Here is a 20,338-nt window from a genome sequence, read left to right as displayed (position 1 = left end):
AACATGCCCCTTTTGAAAGGAAGGGGCTCGTGTAGACACAGCCCAGGTGTGTAGGAAGTAAGGTAACAGGAAGCCCTTGAATTTAAGGTTGTCAGGACTGGCAGTCATCGGGGGCGGGTGGTATCCTTCTGAATAAACAGCCATTTGCTTTCCAGGGGAGGGGAATGAGGGCAATGCAGTGTGGGAAGATGACATCACATACCCACAACCGCTTGCGGGGCATTTTTTCCCATACTGCACCAGCAAAAAAAACCCAGAATGCTATGGGGCTGAAGGAACTGTGGGATAGGTTCCCACAATGCACTGCTGCAACAGTCGATGTTTGGCGATTTAGTGCGGCAGCACTAACTCGACTTTGTGGAAAGATGAGGCTACTCAAATTCAAATTTATAAAACGCAGCGTTACAAAATCAGCGTTAATAAAATTGAATGTATCTCACGGTGTAGACGTAGCCCGAGTGGCAGGGCTTCTCCAGAGGGCCAGCTCCTAGTGACACTATGTTAGGCTGGGAGAGAAGTTGGAATGGAAACTCTAAGGAAGACCAGCTGCTGCAGGATGCCCTGCCCTGCCCTGCCCTATGCCAGTACTGAACCCGAGCATAGATCTGTAGCCTTTTTCTCGTCCCTTGTGATTAATGACTTCTGACAAGGGCGCTCTGCAAACCCCTTGCTGTTGCAACTTAAAATGAAGTTGCCTGTGAGTTGGGGCAGGGGAATTCATCCCTCCTGGCGGTAAGCAGCAATGCTCTCAGTGAAATACTGACACATTTGCCTTGTCATTGCTCATACTGGTCTGAAATTGTTAATGGAATACAGGATGTCATACCTTAAAAACAAGATTTTAAAAACTAAGGCTGTGTCTACACTAGCTCCTCCCCCTTCAAAAGGGGGATGCTAATGAGACACTTTGTGCTATGCTAATGAGGTGCTGCAATGAATATGCAGTGCCTCATTAGCATAATGGCGGCCGTGGCACTTGGACAGTGCCGCTTTCCATTGCGTGAGGCTCGTCTACACGGGGTCCTTTTGAAAGGACCCCACACACTTCAAAAATCCCCTTATTCCTATAGCATCACAGCACAGGATAGGAATAAGGGGATTTTGAAGTGTGCGGGGTCCTTTCGAAAAGCACCCTGTGTAGACCAGCCGCGCAAGATCGAAAGCAGCACTTTCGAAGTGCCGTGGCCGCCATTATCTAATGAGGTGCCTCATTAGCATATCCCAAAGTGTCTCATTAGCATCCCCCTTTCAAAAGCAGGGGGCTAGTGTAGACATAGCCTAAATATTTGAAACCACCTGCCTGGCCTAGCTTTGAGCAGTCTTCCTCATGTGAAGTTAAGTCCTTCCCTAAAGCGGTGTGTAACATGCAACACCTTGCTCTGCTTTAGATATTAACGGCACCGTTAATTATCCCACAGGCCTGGCGCTGGATTTTTGCGGGGTGTTTGTGTTTAACAAGAAACAACGCCACCTTTTTCATTTGTTCCTCAAGTGTGTTTATCTGCAGCACTGAGGCTATCTGCATGGAAAGATCCAAACAGTCTCAAGTGCTTCCTTTCACCTTGAAAGAATCTTCCTAGCAGTGATGTGTGCATTTGAAAAGGCACTTTGGTGTTTACTTGCTGTCCTGACCCCCTTGTGAGAGAATGCACCTGTGGATGTTAATCTGATAAAATCCCACATTTCATGAGTCATTTGAAGTAGTTTTCTCCCCCTCCTTCACTTTGCATGAGTTAGTCTGCAGTAATTCCGAGTGGAGCGCAGGCTGCTGCAAGTATCAGAGAGGGAGCCACGTTAGTCTGTGTCTTCAAAAACAACAAGAAGTCCTGCGGCACCTTATAGACTAACGGATATTTTGGAGCGTGAGCGTTCGTGGGCAAAGACCCGCTTCACCAGAGTCACGCATCTGCAGGCTCTCCAAAGGACTCTATAAATGCAGAGCCTCCAAACCCATGGAGGAGTTGGGGGGGTGTCAGGCCCATGGTAAAGATGGCCCAGTGTAGAAATGAAGGACGTGGCCATGTTTTTAAATGCATTTTCACAAGGCTGAGTTGAATAGGCAAACTGCTTGTCACCTGCTTCATCAGTAGATCTCCCAGCACTTCACAAATAAATGAAGTATCGTTACTGCCAGGTTAGAAATGATGAAGGGAAGCTGAGGCACAGGTCAAGGAACTGAGCTGCTCAAAGTTATCCAGTAGGTCAATGGCAGAGCCAGGAATGGAAGCCAAATTTTCCAAGTCCTGATCTACTACTCTTGGGAGGCAGCTTTGCCTATTGGCTAAACAACATTAATTCCTACTTTCAGGGCACCTTTGCAGTGAGAGAATGCTCCAAAGCGGCCTTAGTATAAATAAGAATCAAGGCTTGGTGCTCTGTCACCCATTGCTTTCTCCTGCCTGGTTGGTGTGTCCCTTGCTGTCACTGAACACTGAAAGGAGAAAGGATTGTCTGACTCTTTGGCTGTGTCTACACTAAGACAAAACTTCGAACGGCCATGCAAATAGCCATTTCAAAGATTAGTAATGAGGTGCTGAAATGCACATTCAGCGCCTCATTAGCATGCCGCTGGCCGCGGCTCATTGAAATTGCCGCTTTTCTCTGCCGCGCTGCTGATAGGAATAAGGGGATGTCAAAGTTGGTGGGGTCCTTTCAGAAAGGATTCCTGTCTGGATGAGCCACACGGCAGCAAAAAGCAGCTCATTACTAATCTTTGAAATGGCTATTTGCATGGCCGTTCGAAGTTTTGTCTTAGTGTAGAGACAGCCTTTGTAGCTGAGAGCTGGGAGAAAACAGACTGGCTGCCATTCCGTTCCGGGAGGAGGGACGTGCAGCTTAGGGTTCTGGGGGATGGGTGGAGGAGCCTTTGGAGGCGAGGGCAGAGATTGTATCTGTGCCATCCATAGGAGGGTACCTGTGATTTGCCAAAGTTGTGTGCTGTTCGTTCGGGGCTCCTGGTGCTTCTGCCTTGACTGGCTGCCCAAGGATGTAAGAGCTGCTCCCCTTGGCTGTAGACCTCAGAGCCAGGGCTGTTGAGCTATATGGCCCATGGTACATCCTGGACCCCCTCCCAGAGCCTGCACCCCTCACCCTGCCCCATCTCTGAGCATCCACCCAGCACCCATGCTTTGTCCCAGAGCTTGCGCCCTGGGCCCCTGTTCCCACCTGAACTCTCTCCCAGAGCCTTAGGCAGGTCTGGGAGGAGTGTAGGTTCTGGGCACCCTCCTCAGAGTTGTTATCCATGTTTGTGTGTTTCCTGTGTTTCACTGCTCTAATCTTGCGCTCTCTCTCTCTCTCTCTCTCTCTCTCTCCCATTTTAGACTTTTCAGAGCTCTAGCCCAGCTTGTGTCAAGGCTGTGAGCAGTGCCTTCCGGGAGATCAATGACCTCTCCTTGAGTGGAGGTGAGATGCGCCTGGCTGCTCACCGCACAGTGCCTCCAGACAGGGGCAGGGGCAGTCTCCATGGTCCTCTCAGACTGAGAGAGTTACTGTCTTTAAGCTGATTGTTTGTTTGCTTAAACCAGCACAAACCCCCGTGCAGATCCTTCTTTAAGGCTAACAGTGGCTTATTTCGATTTCAGTTAGGTTGAAGTGAGACCCACTCAAACGGAAATAAGTGTGTCTGCAGAGGTTTGCACCAGTTTAACTAAACCCATTTAAAATAACATCTTTAGTTAGGCAGGTGTAACTTCTTCCGGCACACAAGGCCTTGGGAGGAGGGGAGGTTGTTTGTGTGTTACACAGTGAACATAGGGTGCTCAGACAGGTGACGTGCATTGTCTGCAAGCTGATGGTGACATCAGCCACTGTTTGATGATCCAAAGCAGCTTCTTACTGGAACCCTATGGAATGCTGTTTTTCTCGTCCATCCTTCTTTCTTTTCCTGTCTTCACTTCTTGTTGGCTTGTCCCTGTTCTGACTGCTTTCCCCTGAGGTAAAGTCAGCATGTGCTGGGACTGCTAATGCAATTGGTGGTGCTGATGGTAGCTCAGCACTGTGCTGTGCAGTCTCCTACTTGCCAGGCCTTAGCTACCCTGGGGTGTCTGCACCAGGGCTCCTCTGCACAGCCAGCTCTCCTGATTTACCGGCTCTTCCCGAGGGTGTTTGTCTTTTAAGTTGATCTGAGCTGTGGTGATGCTGTGGGCCCTGGTTTATTCTCTGTTACTCTCACAGATCCCAAGTGGAAGAAGATGCATTTCTTCCCTACCTACCAGCTCTGCAAATTCAATTTCAGATCTGAAAATGCAGCAGGGCTCTTTCTGCTGCTATCTGTCTCAGAATCTGCACTGAGAATTCAGCTGGGGCTGCACCAACCTGCACTTTGCCAGGGCTCTGCAGAACTAACTGGGATGAAAACAATTCCAGGAGCAAACTAAAGAATTGACCCTCCTGATGCATGGAACCAGCAATCCTCATTAGCTTCCAGAGGGTGTTATGTCCTTCTGGGGAGAGAGAAGGCTCCCTGAGAGGAAAGGAGTAATTGCTTGTCTACACTTAAAATGCAGTGGTTGGCCTGGCTGCATTGCTGTAATGTCAGTGTTGACACCACCTGTGTTAAGAGGAGGGATTCTCATGTTAGCCAGGGTAAATTGAACACAGGGTTATTACACCGTGGGAGATATTTGCCCCTTGATGCTCAAGCTTCTGTAAGTTAATACGTAGTATTACAAACCCAGTTCTTGTTTTCATAGCTTCATCTTACTCCTGACTAGGGAGCCACTGAAATGAACACAACATGGCACGGCTCCATGGTATCAGTTTACACTCTTAGGAGCATATGTATCACTTTTCTTCCCCTCTGCAGCCTATGATAGAATCAGCAGTGAAATGTCCTTGTGCCAGAAGGTTTCTTCCAGGGAAGATGTCTACCAGCTGTTTGGGTTTGCTCGAAATGCCTTTGTGGTGCTGGCTATGGTAGACTATCCTTATAAAGCCGACTTCCTGAGTCCCTTGCCTGCTTACCCAGTGAAGGTGAGTGCCAGGGCGCTGAAGGGATCAAGAAAAGTTCTTAAACCCTCTGAGGACAATGAATATCATCTTGTTTGGAATGGTGGGTTTGTTTTTCTTTTGGGTCCTCTCACTACATAAATGTGAAACTGATTTGCTCAGGGATGGATGGCTGTGGTTAGCCTCAGCCACACTCGGCTTTCTGTCAACTTACACACCATACGAGAATGTTGACCTGAACTTTTACAAGTATCTACTTGCACTAGAAATCTCAGTCTTTCAGTTGTCTGACTTGAGACAACTTTATAAACCTCAGGAAGTCCAGCCCCCTGCCCTCACAGCAGGGCCAAGTACTGTCTAGACCATCCCTGACAGGTGTTTCTCCAACCTGCTCTTAAGTCTCTGAAGATGGAGATTCCACAACCTCTCTGGGCAATTTATTCCAGAGTTTAACCACCCTGATGGATTTTTCCTAATGTCCAACCTGAACCTCCCATGCTGCAACTTAAGCCTTTTGCTTTTTGTTAGAAGTTAAGGAGAATAATTTTTTCCCTCCTCATAACAGGCTTTTATGTCCTTAACTGTTACGTCCCCTCTGTCTTCTTTTTTCCAGACTAAACAAACTCTGCTTTTTCACTCTCCCCTGACCGGTCATGTTTTCTAGACCTTTCCTCATTTTTGTTGCTCTTTCTGGACTTTGTCCAGTTTGTCCACGTCTTCCCTGAAATGTGGTGCCAAGAACTGGCCGTTAGGCTGCAACTGGAGTATAAATCAGCGAGGAGTAAAATGGAAGAATTGTTTCTTGTCTTGCTCACAACACTCTTGCTAATACATCCCAGAATTTTTTTGCAACTGTTGACTCAGATTTAGCTTCCCTAGCTTGGCATCATCTGAACTCTTTGTACGTGCTCTCTCTATGTCATTATCTAAATCAGGGGTGAGCAAACTGTCTGTTAGGCCCCACTTTTCATCCTTGCAGTTTGCAGGGCCCCCACCTCCCCAACCTGTCCAATGTAATCCAAGCCAACAGAAATCTCAGTTATGTTCATATAAGAAATTCAACCTTTTGGCACATGTATGAAATAGGTAAGTAGAATTGGCAGCTCCGTCCTGGGGGTTGGGACAACACTTGGGGCTGTCAACCTGGAAGGTCTTAGTTCTGGGGCCCAGGACTGCGCTCAGGCCTCACTAGGTCTGTGCCCTGGTTCTGGGCAAGGCAAACAAGCAGTTCAGTGTAAGAGCCTCACAAGACGGTGGACCAGCAGGCGCAGGCATGTGCCTGTAACGGTGAGAGTGGGAGACTGCCAGCGCTGCTCTGTGGCCCGGTCCAGGGCCCTATTAGCAGCAGAGCAATCTGCCTTTGGGGTCAGTGGGATTCACACGGCAACATGCCGACTCCACTGTCCCTGGGCTGTTTCCACATCTTCCCGATTCTACCTTTCTGGGGAGCTGGTCGAGTTCCTCTGAGTTTGGGTAGAGTGGGGTGTCTCCTGGCTGGTAGCTCCTCGGTGAGGTCTAGTTGTGGGCCCAGCAGTCTGGACCAGCCTTCCACTTCCCAAAGGGGTGATCAGCCTCCCCGCATGGGAGCTCAGGGTCAGGATCTAGCTCCTCCCTTGGCTGGGGCCCAACTGGGCTTCTGGCTGGAGCTTTCATACAGGTAGTCCCTCCCCCAGCCTTCTCATCAGGTGAGGGGGTGGGGCTAGGTTATGCCCTCAGGGTTCAGGGTGGGGTTCTTTCCCCCCCCCCCCCCCCATTGCCCAGTGAGAGTGGGGGTAAGGGCACTTTGAAGTTGCATGGTGCTCACAGTCACACTGATCCATCTTGCCCAGGACCCTGTCTCTCGACAGTGGCTAGGGCCAGATGCTTCAGAGGGAATGAAGAGAACAGGTAATCGAGTGGTTATCTGAAGTACTGCCTGCAGATCTGGCCTACCCTGTTGTGGACGCTGATTTCAAATGGGAACAAGTGCAAAGCAGGCTGCCAGGGTGATCTGAGGAATGGAAAATGTTCCTCACGAGAGCTTGGGTTGTCAGGCTAAACGAGTGACGGCTGTAGGGAGATACGATTGCTTTCTCTAAATACATCGGAGAGGCAGGCAAGGGGGGAAGAGGAGTCACTGACACAGAACAAATGGATGTCAAGTGACATCAACAAGTTTAGGCTTGAAATGAGATGATGGTTTCTAAGCACCAGTGTTGTTCTGGAACAGCCTCCTAAGGCGAGCTGTGGGGCAGAAAAGCTTAACTGGGTCCAAGACTGAGCCCAGTAAGTTCAGGGAGGGGATAATGTGCTGAAATCACCTGCAATGGCATGTGGCGTCTGCGGCTGCTGGCAGCTGATATGCTCAGTGGCTGGAGACGGGGCACTAGATGAGGGGGGCTCTGAGTTACCCAGAGAACTCTTTCTCAGGTGTCTGGCTGGGATCTCCCAGACATGCTTAGGGTACAACCACTGGCCGTTTTGGGCTGGGGCAGGGTTTCAGGTTGGAGAGACCATAGGGATTTTTCATCTTCCTGGGGGTGGGGTATGGGTCACATGTTGGTTTAAATTAAAGTCAATGGTGGCAACTCTTGTCACTGGAAGTCTTTAAATCCTGCTTTGCAGACTTCAGCAACTCAGAGGTTAGGGGCTTATTGCAGAAGTGGATGGTGAGGTGCTGCGGTCTGCAGTGTGCAGGAAGTCAGACTAGATAGTCCCAAGGGTCCCTTCTGGCCGTAGAGCCTGGGTCTGGCCTGTCCTTCTCCAGTCCTAGACTTCTACACTTGCAGGATAATCTTGGTGAAACTGAAACCCACAAATTAACTTTGAATCACTTGTAAGTTACATCATCTGCCTGGAAACTGACCTCAGTGCACGTGTCTTTTTCTGCAGGTTGCCTGTGACCAGATGCTTGCACACCAGGTCCACATTAAAGGGCTGGCAGCTCTGGTTGGTGAGTCACTTGTTACCAGCTTAGTCATATCTGAAACTTTCCTTGGGCAGCACTAGGGCACCATGAGTTATCCCGTACTGATTAGGGGCTGTGGAACACTTTGCACTGCAGTGGTGCAAGGACCTTTAATGCTTCACAGATGGCCAATTACACCTTCATCTCCCACGTGACAATTATGCTCTTGGGTCTTGCACGTTTTTTTCAAGTATCTTTTCAGGCGTGCCTGCCCTGCAAGGGACCGTATGAATGCAGCACAGATGGGTATGCTTTAACCTCGCTAGCAAGGAGAACAGTAGTAGCGAAATCTGGTGGTGTGGACTAGCAGCTGCAGTACAAGGATGCTTGAGACACTGAGTATGAACTTGGGTTATTAGCCTGAGCTCTTAAGTCTTCATTGCTGCTGTTACCCAGGCTAGCTGGATAATAGCCAGCACCTGCACAGCTACATACGCTGCAATCAGATCTTGTAACACTCACCCCGCCAGCACCTCAGGCCCATTGACGTTCAGTGACACCTGTTCTTCTCAGTCACTTAGGCCCTTCTGAAAATTTTACTCACTCTCCAGCTCAACCAAAAGTTACGGGCTTGATTCAGCGGTTGCTGCAGGAGGTTCTCTGGCTTGTGTGTGCTGGAGGTCAGCTAGAAGACCCTGAATGTCCCTTCTAGCCTTAAAAATCTACACTTGTCTGCATTATTATTGGGCTCATGAAGGCAAGACAGGTCTCTAACTTGACTGCTTACGGGGACTTGCAAGAAGATGTTTGGCATTTTAAAAGAATGTTGAGTGCAGGTTGCAGAATAAACTTCTTTAGAACAGCTGCTTTGTAAATACACGTCCTTTCCTCCTAACAAAGTGTGTAGAGCTTAGTGATTTCAAAAGGGGAAATTACTCCTTTATTTTTAAAAATCAGAAGCATCCAACCCCGGGGACTGCTGCTCGGACCACCCTCCTCTTCCAATCGGCACCCAGCACTGCACACCCCAGCGTAATGGATAAACCAAACCAGTGCTGCTCCTAAGTCCGCAAGCTACGACACCTGGCTAGGAATTGAGGAGAGCTGCTAAAATGCTATGGGCATTTGCCCTGTGCTTCGACAGAGCCGCTCTTTCCCACATCCACTTCCTGCTCCCTTTACAAAGCCCAGGGGGGCTCCCGTTTGTTGGTGATAATGGGATGAGAGCAGATCTCTTTCAGCCGTTGCCAGCAGGAGAGGACTTTGCTCCTCACTTCTGCTGGTCAGCTGTCACCGCGCAGGGCAGTTGAATCACGCAGGCGGCATGGTCGACCAGAGCAGTAGGCAGGACGCCAGCTTTCTTCCATACCTGCCCGTCAGGATCATAGACGAACACGCTGTCTTCTTTACTCATGCGTCGCAGCGCTCCGCCTCCTGTGATGTAGAGTCTGGAGTGGAGTACAGCAGCGCTGAACTGGCAGCAGTCGAAGGGGGACAGGGTCAGCGTGGTCCACTGGTCGGTTACGGGACAGTAATATTCTGTCTCGGCCACTTGAATCCATTCCTCGGCCTGCGAGGAAGCAGATCAGCACCGATTTGCTATGTGCCGGCTTGGGTGGGCGGCCCTGTAGCACTGCACTCCGTCATCCCACCCATCGCCACCCCCCTTGCAGGGGCTCTAGCAGAACTGGTTAAACTGGCTGCCCACCCCAGGGTTCAAGGCACAGCTGAAATGTAGAGGTCAGAGTAAAGGCCTCTTAAGAAATGCAAATGAAATACCCCCATGGCATCAGAGACTGCTGCTGAAGAGGGTTCATTCCTCTCTGGGGAAGGGAGAAGAATGCAGGGGAAAGCAAGCGCACCTGGGACCTGAGCCAGCCCATGCTCTGGCCTGGGCCCCATAGATTAAGACAGTAGAGAGTATCCTCTGAAAAATGGGTTATGGGGTGTCATGGACGGCAGCCAAAGGAAGCTGGGAGGGAGTGGGGGGAGGTAGGTCGGGTGTCATCCCTGACTCCTCCTGTATCAACCCGTCATCTGCGTGTACCACTTCAGGGCCAGGGGTCTTTGCATCCCCCCCATTTAACCTGCTGAGTACCTGTCTGAACTGGCACCAAGCTGGGCTATGCAGGTGGTCAAAATCACAGACATAAACCAGAGGGCTCCAGTTGAGGGCAGGCCTCAGAAACTACCTCACCCCCGATTAGTCACCCTTGAGATCACTTATAGCAGAGACCAGGTGTGCCCTTATGCATTAAGCCTCAGCTTAGGGAGCAAGGGGCTGGAGGCAGAGGGCTTGGGAAAGCCACAGGAGCTGCTGCAGTACAGCGCCTGGCTGGAGCAGTGTTGCTTGTTACATGCGGAATTCTCCACCTCGGCAGCTAGAGGTTGTGGACGGGCGCAGAGGAGCCTTTCAAAAGGCAGGCTGCCACCGGACCCTGTTCTAACAGAAAGGCCTTTGCTGGCCTCGTTAACCCCCAGTGCTGAGTAGAGCTGAGAAAGCTTTAGAAACTGGATTTACTGGACATTCCTCTCTTCAGTGGGCCTCATTGCTGTGGTAACCAGTGCAGCAGCAGCACAGTCTACCCTCTCAGCATCCCTGGGAGGCAGGGCCCTGCTGTTCTCCACATTGTGTGGCTGGGGAGCTGAGGCACTAAGGCTTAGGCCTGGTCTATAGACTGAGCTACCTCCAGCGCTCAGAGCTTGGAAGAAACTTGGTACCTGTTGCCACACTGGGTGACAGAAGAACTCTTCCCTCAACATCACGACCACCTTTCAGAGACTGTTCACCTACAGTGACAGAAAAGCCTCACCCCTTGACGCCTGGAGCATCTGTGCTACTGCAGTGGCCTCGCTGTGCCACTGTGGCTGCAGTGGCTTGTCCAGGGTCAGCCAGGAAATCAGTGACAGAGCAGGGACTTGATTCCAGACCTCCCAGTTCCACGCTAGGTTTCTACCTTTTGGAGCATCCCTGTCCTCCTGGCTTTCTGCATTTCTCTTGGCTCGCATGAAGTGAATCGGTTGAGCTGCTTTAGTTTAAGCCATTTTCACTGATACTGTACATATTCTGCATAGTGGTAGTAAATACGATCTGATTGTAACAGAGCAGCAACTCGAGAATAATTGTATGGACCCAGCCTTTGTGCAGGCTTAGTGGCCTGATGCACCACTGGGTTAATACACGACCAGGCTGAAACCCATTGAAATTAATGAAGTTTATACTGTGTCGTCAAACTGGAGCAACGCAGTGCTGTAGACTAGGACCTGGAAGTGGAAAGCCTGTGTCTGGGGCCAGCCTGGCCCTTCAAAAGAACTAATCCCAACTTACAGCATTTAAGGTCCTGCCTCCAATACAGTAGATCTTATTTGTGACTGCAGCCATTCCATGGTCACACCGAGCAAAGGCCATGGCCCGGTTAGGAACCCAGCGCCGGAGGCGAGGGAGATAGCTGTATGTGTCCCTCAAGGTCTTGCCAGCCGAAAAGCCCCCTGGAAGACAGAAGTGTTGTTCGAATCCCTCCCCCTGAAAAAACAGTTCTCCCCAGCAGCTCAAACACGCTGGGGCCACAAAGAGGCCTTGCCAGCCAACACCGCCAACGTGATGGTGCCAGGAAGGTGTCGGCACTAGGGATGCAATCTTTCCGGGTGTTGTACCCTGGATGCAGCCGTCTCTCCTTCTTGAAGGCGGGGACAGCTGCCTCCCCAAAAGACCAGGGAGACATTACAAGTGGTGTCTGCAGAGGGGCGGCTGGAGGTTCTAAAACATAGAATCTCTTGTTTCCTGCAAAAGCTTTTCCCCCACAAGACTTTATGGCAGGTGGGGTATTTCTGGACCAACTAGGAAATGAGAACAGCCTTTCTTATGGACGGGGGCGTGATCTCTCTGCCACCAGGATGCAGCTCTGGACAGACGTGGCTATTTAAACAGAAACTTATGCAAACATCTTTGTTTTTTAAGGTCACGTCTTATTCATGAATCTGCATCAGTTGGCCAATTCCTAGTCATGGTTCCCTGCCTCTAAGACACCAGCCACTTGCAGCTCTCAGGGCAGCAGCTGTAATACAGCTTCTGCTCACTGGGGCAGGAGGCTAAGGATTGACGGGCTCATCCCTTCACGCCTGCCGAACTGAAGAATGCAGATAGGGTCAGATCTCTGAGACAAAAGGGAGGCTGGGATGTGAAATCTGGCTGACCACAAAGTCAACTCAATTTTTTTTTCCCAGGGTTTCTGTAAATGCTTCCTCCCCCCCGCCTCCCCCCACACTTGGACACAGCACGTTTTGTTTTCAGCTCTTATCCTAGTGTTGGATGCTTAACTGTTCAGTATGATTAGACAGAGCTGTGGCCAAGACCCCTGTGGGGCCAGAGCTACCACTGTGAATGGAATTATGTGATTGTCCTGCCAGTGTTATGGGGCTAGCCTCAGTGAGCCAGGAGGCCCCTTCTAGTCCTGTGTTCCTGTCTAACTTCTGTGACCTACCACCACATATGTCAGCACTTCACTGTGCTTTCAGGCATTCATTCTCACACCACCCCCCTGTCTGTAGGGGGAGTATCATTGTCCTCATCGGCTGGATGAGTGGGAAACTGAGGCATGGAGGCCAAAGGACTTGTCCAGCATCACACAGGAAGTCTGTAGAGGAGCAAACGAACCCCTGTCGCTCAGGCCTCAGGCTAGGGCCCAAACCACAGGGCCTTCCTGCTGATCTGTATCAGATGATCACTCTGGCTGATACAAGAGCGTTGCAGGGGCTCCAGGGTTTATTACAGTTGAGATGGGTTTCACGACTACTCGGACACTGAAGTGGAAGTGGAAGTGGAAGTCGTCTTCCTCCGCCATAAGGGGCGGCATTACTCCACTTACCGACGCGCCAGTCGAACCTCCTGGGGCCTGTATGCAGGAATTGCTGTTGGGGGAGGGGGCTTTTTTTAAAACTGTAAAGGAGTTCAGAATTGTCATCCAATGCGTGAGCATAAGATAGGTCGATGAAAAATCTGAGTGGAAGCAGTGGTTGGTAACGTGACTGTTACACGAAAACATCATACAGCAGCAAGGGTTTTATAGATATTACCTTCTGCGATCTTCCTGTAATAGCATAAGTGAAAAACAATATTCCAGAATATTTGCCCCCTCCCTTTCGTATTGCTAGTGGCCCAGGGCATGCTGGGAAATGTAGTCCATTCCCTGCTCCAGGGCCAGCTGTCCAGGCAGGGCCTCACCAAGGAACTACAGCTCCCAACGCACCTTAGGTTCCCTCACTATGCCCTGCTGGTGCCCCCACCCTGCACAGTGCAGCAGGGAGGGAGAGAAACTGCACATGGAGGGGGCACATTTGCCCCCCCCCCACGAGCCTGCTCATGCAGCACTGTAGATTTCCTTGGGCAGTTACCTGTCCAAACATGGACCTCGTTCAGTCTGAGTCACCTTGTAAAGCAACCATGAAAAGCAAGGAAGCTACCTGTGTTCCAAGAGCCACGTTACCTGAAACATAGAGGATTCCCTTGTGCGTCGTGCCTGTGTGGTCAGCCACTGGCACTGGGAAGGAAGCCGCACGCTCCCACTTGTTTTCTGCAGGCTCATAGGCTTCCATGGTACTGGTGAGCTTCCCCAGCAGCGCCCCGCCACCCACGGCCAGGATGCGATCAGCCAGCACGTCCGCATGGAAGCGGGTTCGCCTCTCCAGCATGCTGCAGACTTGGAGCCACGATGCGTCGCGGGGATCAAATCGGAACACCTGGGACCCCAACGGAGGGAGCAATGGTCATGGAGCAAGGCAGTTAGCTAGCCAGGGTGGTGGGCGAGATATCCAGCTGGCATGGCTTAGGGAACCCCCCCAACACAGGCAGCTCGAGCAGCCGTGCCTGATCTAGCGTCAGTCAGGTGGCCTGGGAACTGGAGCAGTGATGCTGCACCTTTTTGGATGGGTTGTATGAGCCTGCCCCAAGCCCGGGGTGATTACTTGGGCACACGGCCCATGCTGAGGCCTGCATTGCCAGAGGTTCCTGGCTCCACTACACAAGCTGGCTGGATTAGAATTAGTACGGTACATCTCCACCTGCGGCAGTCCCACCCCAGGATTATGCTAGAGCCCCGGCATCAGCCGAGAGGGGTAATACAGCCCAGCCTGAATGTGCTGTCTGAAAGGAGCCAATGTGCCTCCCAGCTAATGAGCCTGGACAGCTTTGTCTGCATGTGGGGCTACAGGGCTTTTCTAACTCTAGGCCCAGCAAAAGCTGTGAGTGGTCCTTGAGCTGCTTATTTAAACAGCGCAAGTGCAAAAAGCCAGTGCAAGCAGATCCACGGTGCTGCAGGAAGAGAGCTGGGCTGTCCAGGAACCCCCACCCCACCCACGTGACATGCTGGCAGGACAACCTGTGTGGTCTGCCTGGCTGGACAGAGCTGGCTTCTTCGGGGTGAAATTATACAGCAGCCAGGCTGGCATGGCAATTTGCACCTGGCTGGTAACGCTCTGCTGAAAGCCACGGCTCAGCCCTCCCGCACTGTTCTCTTACCACCAACACCCCAGTGCTACTACTTGGTCTGCTCTGACGCGTTCCCTCTCCCTGGTAGCACTGCGCCCCACCTGCAGCCTCCCTAGCCCCGCCCCCTGCACTCCAGAGGGGAGCAAAACCATAGTGCACCCTGCGTGGGGGGGAGATTAGAGCTGAGGCAGGTATCATGGTTGTGTGTGGACATATGCATCTATTGTGGGCAAAAGGAATGGGGCTTTTTCAAAGAGAGCTGTAGAGTAGATGGGAGGGTCTGGCTATGAGCCCACTGAAGCAGGACTGGACCAAGCAGCAGAGCTCAAAGGCCATGAGGATCAGTTTCCGAGGGCTGGTGTTCTACTAGTTCAGGTGTTGGAGGCTGGCCTGGTTTGGGGCTGGCAGATGAGGGTTTCTGATGCGAGTCGTGGAAGTGGAAGGTGCTAAGCAAAGATGGAGAGTCTGACTGGACTACCGTGTCTCCCTAGGGGCTTGGTGAGAGCCCCATCCCCTGAGGTGGTACATCTAGGAGCACTTCTGCCCTGACCAGCATGGAGATGACGACTCCACACCGACCTCAAACACGCCGCTGCTGGGAGAGCAACAACGGCTTTGCCCTGGTGGTTACCCTGCAGCCACCCTGAGCAGTGCTCCTTGGAGGGAGACCCTTCTCGTACCGTGCCACTCTGAAATGAGCCTCTCTCTGCCGGGAGCCCGAGGGCTGTTGTCTTCACCGTGTCTAAGGCCAGCACTTTCCAGTGACCATTGGGCAGCTCAGTGAGGGCTCTGATATTTTCCAGTTACACTGAATGCCTGCGTGGCCAAGTGACCTTGGGGAGGCGGTGAAAACTCAAGACCTCTGAGCATGGTCTCCAGGTGCCCAGTGAGATCTGAGCCTTTGTGGCAACAGAACCTCTGCCCCATCTTCCCTTTGATCACTTGAGTCTCCCTAATCCAAAGCGCCGTAAGCACCTTACCTCATTGGAAGGCTGTTTCCCAGAGGGGTCAAAGCTGGACTGGCCACCGATGACAAAGAGAAAGTTACTGAGCACAGCCACACAGTGATTGTAGACTGGGGTGGCCAGTTCACCGATCTTTCGCCATGCACTGCAGCTTTCATCTGCTGCCCACACGTCACTGCAGACCCTGTTGTCAGTGGTTCTGCCACCGAGAACGAGCAGCAGAGAGGTGCTGGTGCGGACGCTTGTGCGTTGGGTCTGAGGGGCTGGCTGAGCGTACAGCTGGGCATGGTAGCTTAGAGCCTCCTGGAGGTACCTGTGGCAGGTGGAGTCTGACCTCATAATGGGTGTTTCCTGCACACAGCTCTGCAGATCCTGCAGAGGAATGAGAGGAAATCGGATTTGCCTTAAAATATCTGCTGCTCCTCGCAGCCTCGTGCTGTCATGCAGCAGCCAGCTTATGGCAGCGTTGAATAGCTCCAGCTCAGAGCATCCCTCCACGTCCGTCTGGGCTATGATTTCACACAAGGTCTCTTTGTCCAGCTCCTGCAGGCCCTGAGGATCCATCAGTATCTGTTTGTGGTGTCGCCTTAGGTAGCGCATGGCTTTCTGTCTCAGCTCTCCTGGAGCAAGCCCCCTTGCAATGCGGAGTGTGTCCGGGAAAGTCCTTTGATTCAGGTTTTCCTCCAGAAACTGCAGGCACAGCTTGAGCACCTCCCGGATAAGCAGGGTTTGTGCCGCCTTGAAGGTCTCTTCAACGTTCTGCAGGGAGAGCTCCAGCGTGTTGGAGTAAATGAAGTTGAGAACGTTCCTCAGCCCCCCAGCGCTGATGGCTTTCAGCCGGACATTCGTGTCAGGGCTCCCAGCACGTGTTGAGGTTCCAACAAACAGGACCTTGCAGTAACTACTCACCGAAGCCAAAATGATCTTGTGTGCTGGGAAGCGAACCCCATCCGCCTCCAGTGTCACATCACACAGCGCGTTCTGTGAGCGGAGGCTGCCCGCTCCCTCCAGGAGCTTAGCCAGGTATGTGTCTGATGTGAGAGACCGGCTCCCGGGGCTGTGCGACATCTCCTGGAAACTGCCGTGTGACCAGGAGGGGTGCAGGAATCTCCACCGGTGCCTTCAGTCAGTGACTTCTTCCCCCCAGTGGGGCCTTCGGTCTCTCGCCTGGGGCAGCCGCCTCTGTCGTACTCCCCAGAATCCTGTCTAACACTGGGCAGGCTCAGTAAGTGCTGGGTGCTCTGCAGGCTGGGTACTGTCGCTGGTGTGTCTGTTCTGTGCTCCCTTGAGTGGCAGGCAGCAAACAGACTTTCATTCTCTTCTCTATCTGCCACTTATTCGTCCACACAAAGGCACCCGGGCTCCTCCAGCTCCCATGCCATGCCTGATTGGCTGGTGCTGGTCAGGTACTTGTCTTCAGCTAGGCGAGTCTGGGCTTGTCGCCCTCCCTTTTTCAGCCAGCGATCAAACAAAATTCTCTCTTTGCAGGGCCAGTTGGGTTAAGTTGCTGGCTTGAGCCACAGTTCATTCATCCTGGGGGGTGGACAGCCCCTAACCTTATGCAGGGTGGTTTGCGTATGAGCCTACAACAGCTGAAGTGTGTTAGTCAGGCTCACACGGAGCACAGACAAGATTTAGAAGGAGATGGGAGAGTCAGCGAGGCAAAAAGAGCCAGGGGCCTGTTGCGGACACCGGGTGTTGCAGCACACAGACAGGGACAGTTTGCTGATCTAATGACTATGCAGCTGGAGAGCTGCGACCTTTGCTGCAAGCTAGCTCAGAACAGCACATTAGCTCTATCCCCGATCTTTACATCTTCTCTGGCTGGCCTCTCAGCTCAAGTTCTTCGCGGTGGCTCTAGTTAGGCCAGGCATTAAGCTACCGACAGCCCAGCTGAGCAATCTTTCTGCTTGCCAGGAGTATTCTACAACTCAACAGGGACTGTGCCATGTTACGACATATACAAACAGTACATCACATGTGCTGACCCGACTGGTTGTGGGACTGGCCCAGATGCTGAGGCGTGGGACTATCAGGTATGTGGCTTGAAAGAATCAGTGGGCTTTACAGATCCTCCCTCTTCCCATCCTGACAGTTTTTGTTTCTATCGCAGGCTTGTACCGAGATGAACTTAATCTTCAGCAGCACCAACGTGACAGACATGTTCCCTGAAATGCTGTACACGGAGGCCCTGAGACAGCAGTACTGCTTCAGCAAGTGGCTCGTGCACCCGCGCAGGGACTGGCTGCAGACAATGTTTTGGGGCAGCGGTAAGCTGCGTGTAGCTGGTTTTGCCTTGGCATGATTGCCTTCTTCCCCTGCACCTCGCCGGCGCTCTGGCATTCTGGGCTGGATGGCTGATAGCATTGAGGGGCCGGGCTCGCTCACTTACCACGAATATAGACCCAGAACTGCAGGTGCAAGCAATTCTTACAGTCGCAGCTTCTCTCATTCAGAGACTGCAGCCAAATCAACCAGTCTTCAGTCCCTCCTCTTCCCCCTTTTCCCTAATGCTTCCCGACTGCCATCCCTCTCTGACTGTTGCTGTGCCCTGCCCTCTTGCCTGGCGCTGACCCGCTCTCCCAGCTCTGACATCCTGCTGGCTTTTCACAGCTCCTCATTTGACTTGTGACCTCCCTCCCTGTTGGGTCCTGCACATACAGAGCAGCCTGACACCAGCAGAGAGTGGTGCGGGTCATGTGGGGAGTGGAGCTGCAGCTGGACAGGGCCGGCTACTTCCTGTAAGAATGGGCAGCAGTCTTTTCCTGGCACAGCCTCGTTTCTGCCTCTGAGCATCTGGTACTTCTGCGTGCATTGAGTTGGGGACGGGGTGATGGTGGCGGTGAACTCTAAGCCTGGCCCTCTAAACAGCCCATACTGGGCTTCGCTTACAAACAAGTGGAAGACCAAAAGGAAGTGCTAAGAATTTTTTAAATGTTCCACTCTCCTTCGCCCATGCTGACGTATCTAAACAGGGTTTGTTAAAGAGCAGGAAAGTAACAAGGCCTCTCGGATGTCACCTCTGTCAATTTCAGACCTGAAAACTGCAAGCAACATCATATTTTCAAACGGAGACTTGGATCCATGGGCAGGGGGTGGGGTAAGTATTTGCACCACGGTGGCTGAGAACAAGTGGGAGATACCCCAGCTGTTAACGCTGCAGAAGGGGTGAGGTAAGCCAGGCTCACAGAAATGTCCAAGGGCTACTGGGCTGTCAGCAGTTGGTAACACCCATCCTGTTCAATAGGTGTTTTTGCTGTGTTGTTTGGTAGCCCCAGCACATTTGTGGCAAACAGTCACAGTCTACCAGGGAGGCTGTTCGTGGGCTAAAAAGGGGATTTGATTATATTGGCTCTGCTGCAGCAGTGACCACTTGATTGTAGATACCCGTAACAGCTCTTTGCAGTAGCTTCTGCTGGCTCAGAATTTGGTGAAACTGGACTAGAACGAGTTGTGGCTGTATGACCTCTTACTCCCTCTGCCACGGGAAAGCCAGCTGCTTGCCTGTTCTGAGCTACAGCAATCACCCTGGCTTCTAGTGGCTGAAGATAAGACTTGTGCAAACTAAAACTGAATTCATTCTCCTCAGCATAGCATCACAGGCTACGTCTGCACCAGCCCAAATCTTCGAAACGGACGTGCAAATGGCCATTTCAAAGATTGCTAATGAGGCGCTGAAATGTATATTCAGTGCCTCATTAGCATGCCGCCAGCCGTGGCACTTCGAAATTGCTGCTTTTTGCTGTCAGGGCTCGTCCAGACGGGGCTCCTTTTCAAAAGGACCCTGGGAACTTCAAAATCCCCTTATTCCTATCAGCAGTTAGTGTAGACATGGCCATAGAGTTGGAAGGGACCTCAGGAGCTCATCAAGTCCATCCCCCTGCTGAAAGCAGGAGCAATTCCAACTAAATCATCCCAGCCAGGGCTTTGTCAAGCTGGGTCTTTAAAACCTCAAGGGATGGAGATTCCACCACCTCTCTCTAGATAACCCCTTACAGAGCTTCACTACTCTCCTAGCCAAAACAATTTTGCTAACAGTCAACTTAGACCTTCACCACTGCAGCTTGAGACCTTGCTCCTTATGTCATGACACATTTGAGAACAGCCCCTCTCCATCCTCTTCAGAGCCCCGCTTCAGATGGCTGCTCAACCCACGCCACAAACACTCTTTTGCAGACTAAGTAAGCCCAAACCTCTCAGCCTTTCCTTGTAAGTCATGTGCTCCAGCCCCCTGATCATTTTTGTCACCTTCCACTGGATTCTCTCCAGTGCATCCACGTCTTTTCTGTAATGGGAGGCCCAGAATTGGATGCAGTATTCCAGCTGTGGCCTGACCAGTGTTGGATAAAGGGAAATAATCGCTTCCTTAGATCTGCTGGCAGTGCTCCTAATAATGCATCCCAATATGCCATTAGCCGCCTTCGTGACAAGGGCACACTCGATACTCATACCCAGCTTCCCATCTGCTTTATTCTCCAGGTCTTTTTCTGCAGACCTGCTGCTTAGCCAGTTGATCCTGAGCCTGCAATGGTGCCTGGGATTCTTCCATCCCAAGTGTTGGACTCTGCACTTGTCCTTGTTGAACCTCATCAGATTTCTTTTGGCCCAATCCTCCAATTTGTCTAGCTCACTGGGGACCCTATCCCTACCCTTCAGTGTATCTGCCTCTCCCACTAGCCTCGTGTCATCTGTGAACTTGCTGAGGGTGCAATCCACCCCCTTGTCTAGGTCATTAATATAGACGTTGAACAGAATTAGCCTCAGAACAGACCCTTGGGGGGCTCCACTTGAAACTGACCGCCAACCTGGCATCAAGCTGTTGATCATTACCTGTTGAGCCCAACAACCTAACCAGCTTTCCCTTCATCTTACAGTCCATTTAGCCTAGCCATACTTCTTTACCTTGCTGGCAAGGATACTATGGGAGATCGTATCAAAAGCTTTGCTAACATCAAGGTGTATCACATCCACTGCCTTCCGCATATCGAGAGCCAGTTACCTTGTCACAGAAGGCAATCAGGGTGGTCAGGCACGACTTGCCCTTGGTGAATCCAT

General features: G+C 51.7%; 2 protein-coding genes across 3 annotated transcripts in view; one reads left to right on the top strand and one right to left on the bottom strand.

The window, feature by feature from the left end:
* Nucleotides 1-20,338, top strand: part of DPP7 (dipeptidyl peptidase 7) — a 32,080-nt gene that overhangs the window by 8,255 nt on the left and 3,487 nt on the right. Inside the window, exons 6-11 of the mRNA XM_075015731.1 lie at nucleotides 3,321-3,402; nucleotides 4,805-4,971; nucleotides 7,819-7,879; nucleotides 17,201-17,319; nucleotides 17,397-17,553; nucleotides 18,319-18,383. Coding sequence (XP_074871832.1) covers nucleotides 3,321-3,402; nucleotides 4,805-4,971; nucleotides 7,819-7,879; nucleotides 17,201-17,319; nucleotides 17,397-17,553; nucleotides 18,319-18,383 — 651 coding nt within the window. The remainder of the gene's footprint in view (nucleotides 1-3,320; nucleotides 3,403-4,804; nucleotides 4,972-7,818; nucleotides 7,880-17,200; nucleotides 17,320-17,396; nucleotides 17,554-18,318; nucleotides 18,384-20,338) is intronic.
* On the bottom strand, nucleotides 7,890-17,175 carry LOC142024075 (kelch-like protein 9). Of its 2 annotated transcripts, XM_075015729.1 has the most exons (4): nucleotides 15,299-17,175; nucleotides 13,318-13,570; nucleotides 11,163-11,323; nucleotides 7,890-9,404 (listed from the first exon to the last, which is right to left on the bottom strand). In XM_075015729.1, exons 1-4 carry the CDS (start codon nucleotides 16,349-16,351, stop codon nucleotides 9,105-9,107), a joined length of 1,767 nt encoding a protein of 588 aa, XP_074871830.1. In that variant the 5' UTR covers nucleotides 16,352-17,175; the 3' UTR covers nucleotides 7,890-9,104. The 2 variants fall into 2 exon arrangements, with proteins under 2 accessions (XP_074871830.1, XP_074871831.1); XM_075015730.1 differs by lacking the exon at nucleotides 11,163-11,323 and having other exon boundaries at nucleotides 9,107-9,404.

This window comes from Carettochelys insculpta, chromosome 21 (genome assembly GCF_033958435.1).
Source record: "Carettochelys insculpta isolate YL-2023 chromosome 21, ASM3395843v1, whole genome shotgun sequence".
NCBI lineage: Eukaryota > Metazoa > Chordata > Testudines > Carettochelyidae > Carettochelys > Carettochelys insculpta.
The sequence above is the reverse complement of the archived record's forward strand: the minus strand, read 5'-3'. Positions and strand labels throughout refer to the sequence as shown.